General features: G+C 46.3%; 1 protein-coding gene across 1 annotated transcript; it reads right to left on the reverse strand.

The window, feature by feature from the left end:
* Window positions 1-422: 422 nt before the first annotated feature.
* Window positions 423-1,061, reverse strand: LOC112588247 (uncharacterized). The gene has a single exon (XM_025297478.1). It carries the CDS (start codon window positions 943-945, stop codon window positions 538-540), a length of 408 nt encoding a protein of 135 aa, XP_025153263.1. The 5' UTR covers window positions 946-1,061; the 3' UTR covers window positions 423-537.
* Between the last annotated feature and the right edge of the window lie 681 nt (window positions 1,062-1,742).

Raw genomic sequence — 1,742 nt, forward strand, 5'->3', positions numbered from 1 at the left:
CAAATGAGCGTTTTATTTCTCAACGTAGTCTCCTTTTAACTCGATACATTTAGTCCACCGTTTTTCCAATTTTTTTATTCCTTCCAAATAATAGGTTTTCTCAAGGCCCTCAAAATAGGCGTTTGTTTCAGTGATGACCTCTTCATTCGACCCAAATCTCTTACCGCTCAGCCATTTCTTCAGGTTTGGAAACAGGAAATAGTCGCAGGGGGCTAAATCTGGTGAATATGCTGCATGGGGTAGCAGTTTGTAGCCCAATTTATGGATTTTTGCCATGGTGACTACACACGTGTGCACCCGTGCATTATCCTGATGGAACACCACTTTTTTCTTCGTCAAATGCGGTCGTTTTTGCTTCAAATCAATATCGAATCTGTCCAAAAGCTCTGAATAATATTCGCCGGTGGTCGTTTTACCCTTTTCAAGGTAATCGATGTGAATGATACCGCATGCATCCCAAAAAACTGTGGCCATGACCTTGTTGGCCGACAGACCCACCTTGGCCTTCTTTGGTGCACGTTCACCCGAAGAAACCCACTATCTTGATCGATCCTTGGTCTCTGGTGTGGTGTGATGGATCCATGTTTCGTCTACGGTAACGAAACGGCGCAAAAACTTGTTCGGATTGCGGCTGAACATCGCCAAACACTCCTTTGAAATGGTCACACGGTTGCGCTTATGGTCGAGTGTAAGCAATCGCGGCACCCATCGCGCGGATAGCTTTTTCATGTCCAAATATTCATGTAAAATGTGATGTACCCGCTCAGTTGAGATGCCTACAGCCTCAGCCACTTCACGCACTTTCATTCTCCGATCATCCAATATCATTCCATGGATTTTATCGACGATTTCTGGCGTGACGACCTTTTTTGGGCGACCTGAACGTTCGGCGTCACTTGTGCTGGTACGACCACAACGGAACTCAGTAAACCACTTCTTAACCATTGAAATTGATGGTGCAGAGTCCCCATAGTATTTATCAAGCTTTGCCTTGGTTTCGGTGATGGTTTTTTTACGCAAAAAATAATGCTTAATCAGCACACGAAATTCACATTTTCCCATTTTCGTTAAAATTCACGAGGTTGTCTGCTTTCAATGGCTGTCAAACATTAACTAAATGGCGCAGCTTGCCCAAACTTGTACAGTAGTCTATTAATAGATGGCAGTTGACGGAAGCAGTGCTGCATTTAAAGTTACTGCGCGGAAAATTCAAACAGTCATTAACTTATCAAACTGCCCTCGTATCTATTACTCCTACTCTTACACCAATATCTTCTACAACTACCACTACCGTAACCTTCCCTATCTAATCTATTCCTCATCCTAAACCCATACTTGTTCCCAACTGGTCCCTGCTCCTCAACATCACTCGATCCCCTCGGCCCTCTGCCCAGAATCGAGGCGAAGGTCGCGATTCCAAAGTCCCTATTTCTATTCCTGATCCCATTCCCATTCCTTCCTAGAGACAGAGTATCCTTCTTCATCGTGTCTGCTCCTCCATCCCTATCAACACCATCCCACACCTTATACCCTCGCGAAGTACCCACGGGAGTCTCGGGCCATTGACAGCTACCACTAGCCGGGGCAAACACGTTACTCGCCCGAGGACGATCACCCACCGCCGCCGATGCTCGCTTAACACGACTATCAAGGACACAATCCCTACTCTGTACTACAGCTCGACCAGACCCACGGCAGTCAGGGCAGACAATCCTTCCGCCGTCATCACGTCCTTCCTTCTT

This window comes from Harpegnathos saltator, unplaced genomic scaffold (genome assembly GCF_003227715.2).
Source record: "Harpegnathos saltator strain DR-91 unplaced genomic scaffold, Hsal_v8.6 scaffold179, whole genome shotgun sequence".
Classification (NCBI taxonomy): Eukaryota; Metazoa; Arthropoda; class Insecta; order Hymenoptera; family Formicidae; genus Harpegnathos; species Harpegnathos saltator.

Coding starts and splice junctions, on each gene's coding strand:
- LOC112588247 (XM_025297478.1), bottom strand. CDS start 945: ATGGTTAAGAAGTGGTTTACTGAGTTCCGTTGTGGTCGTACCAGCACA.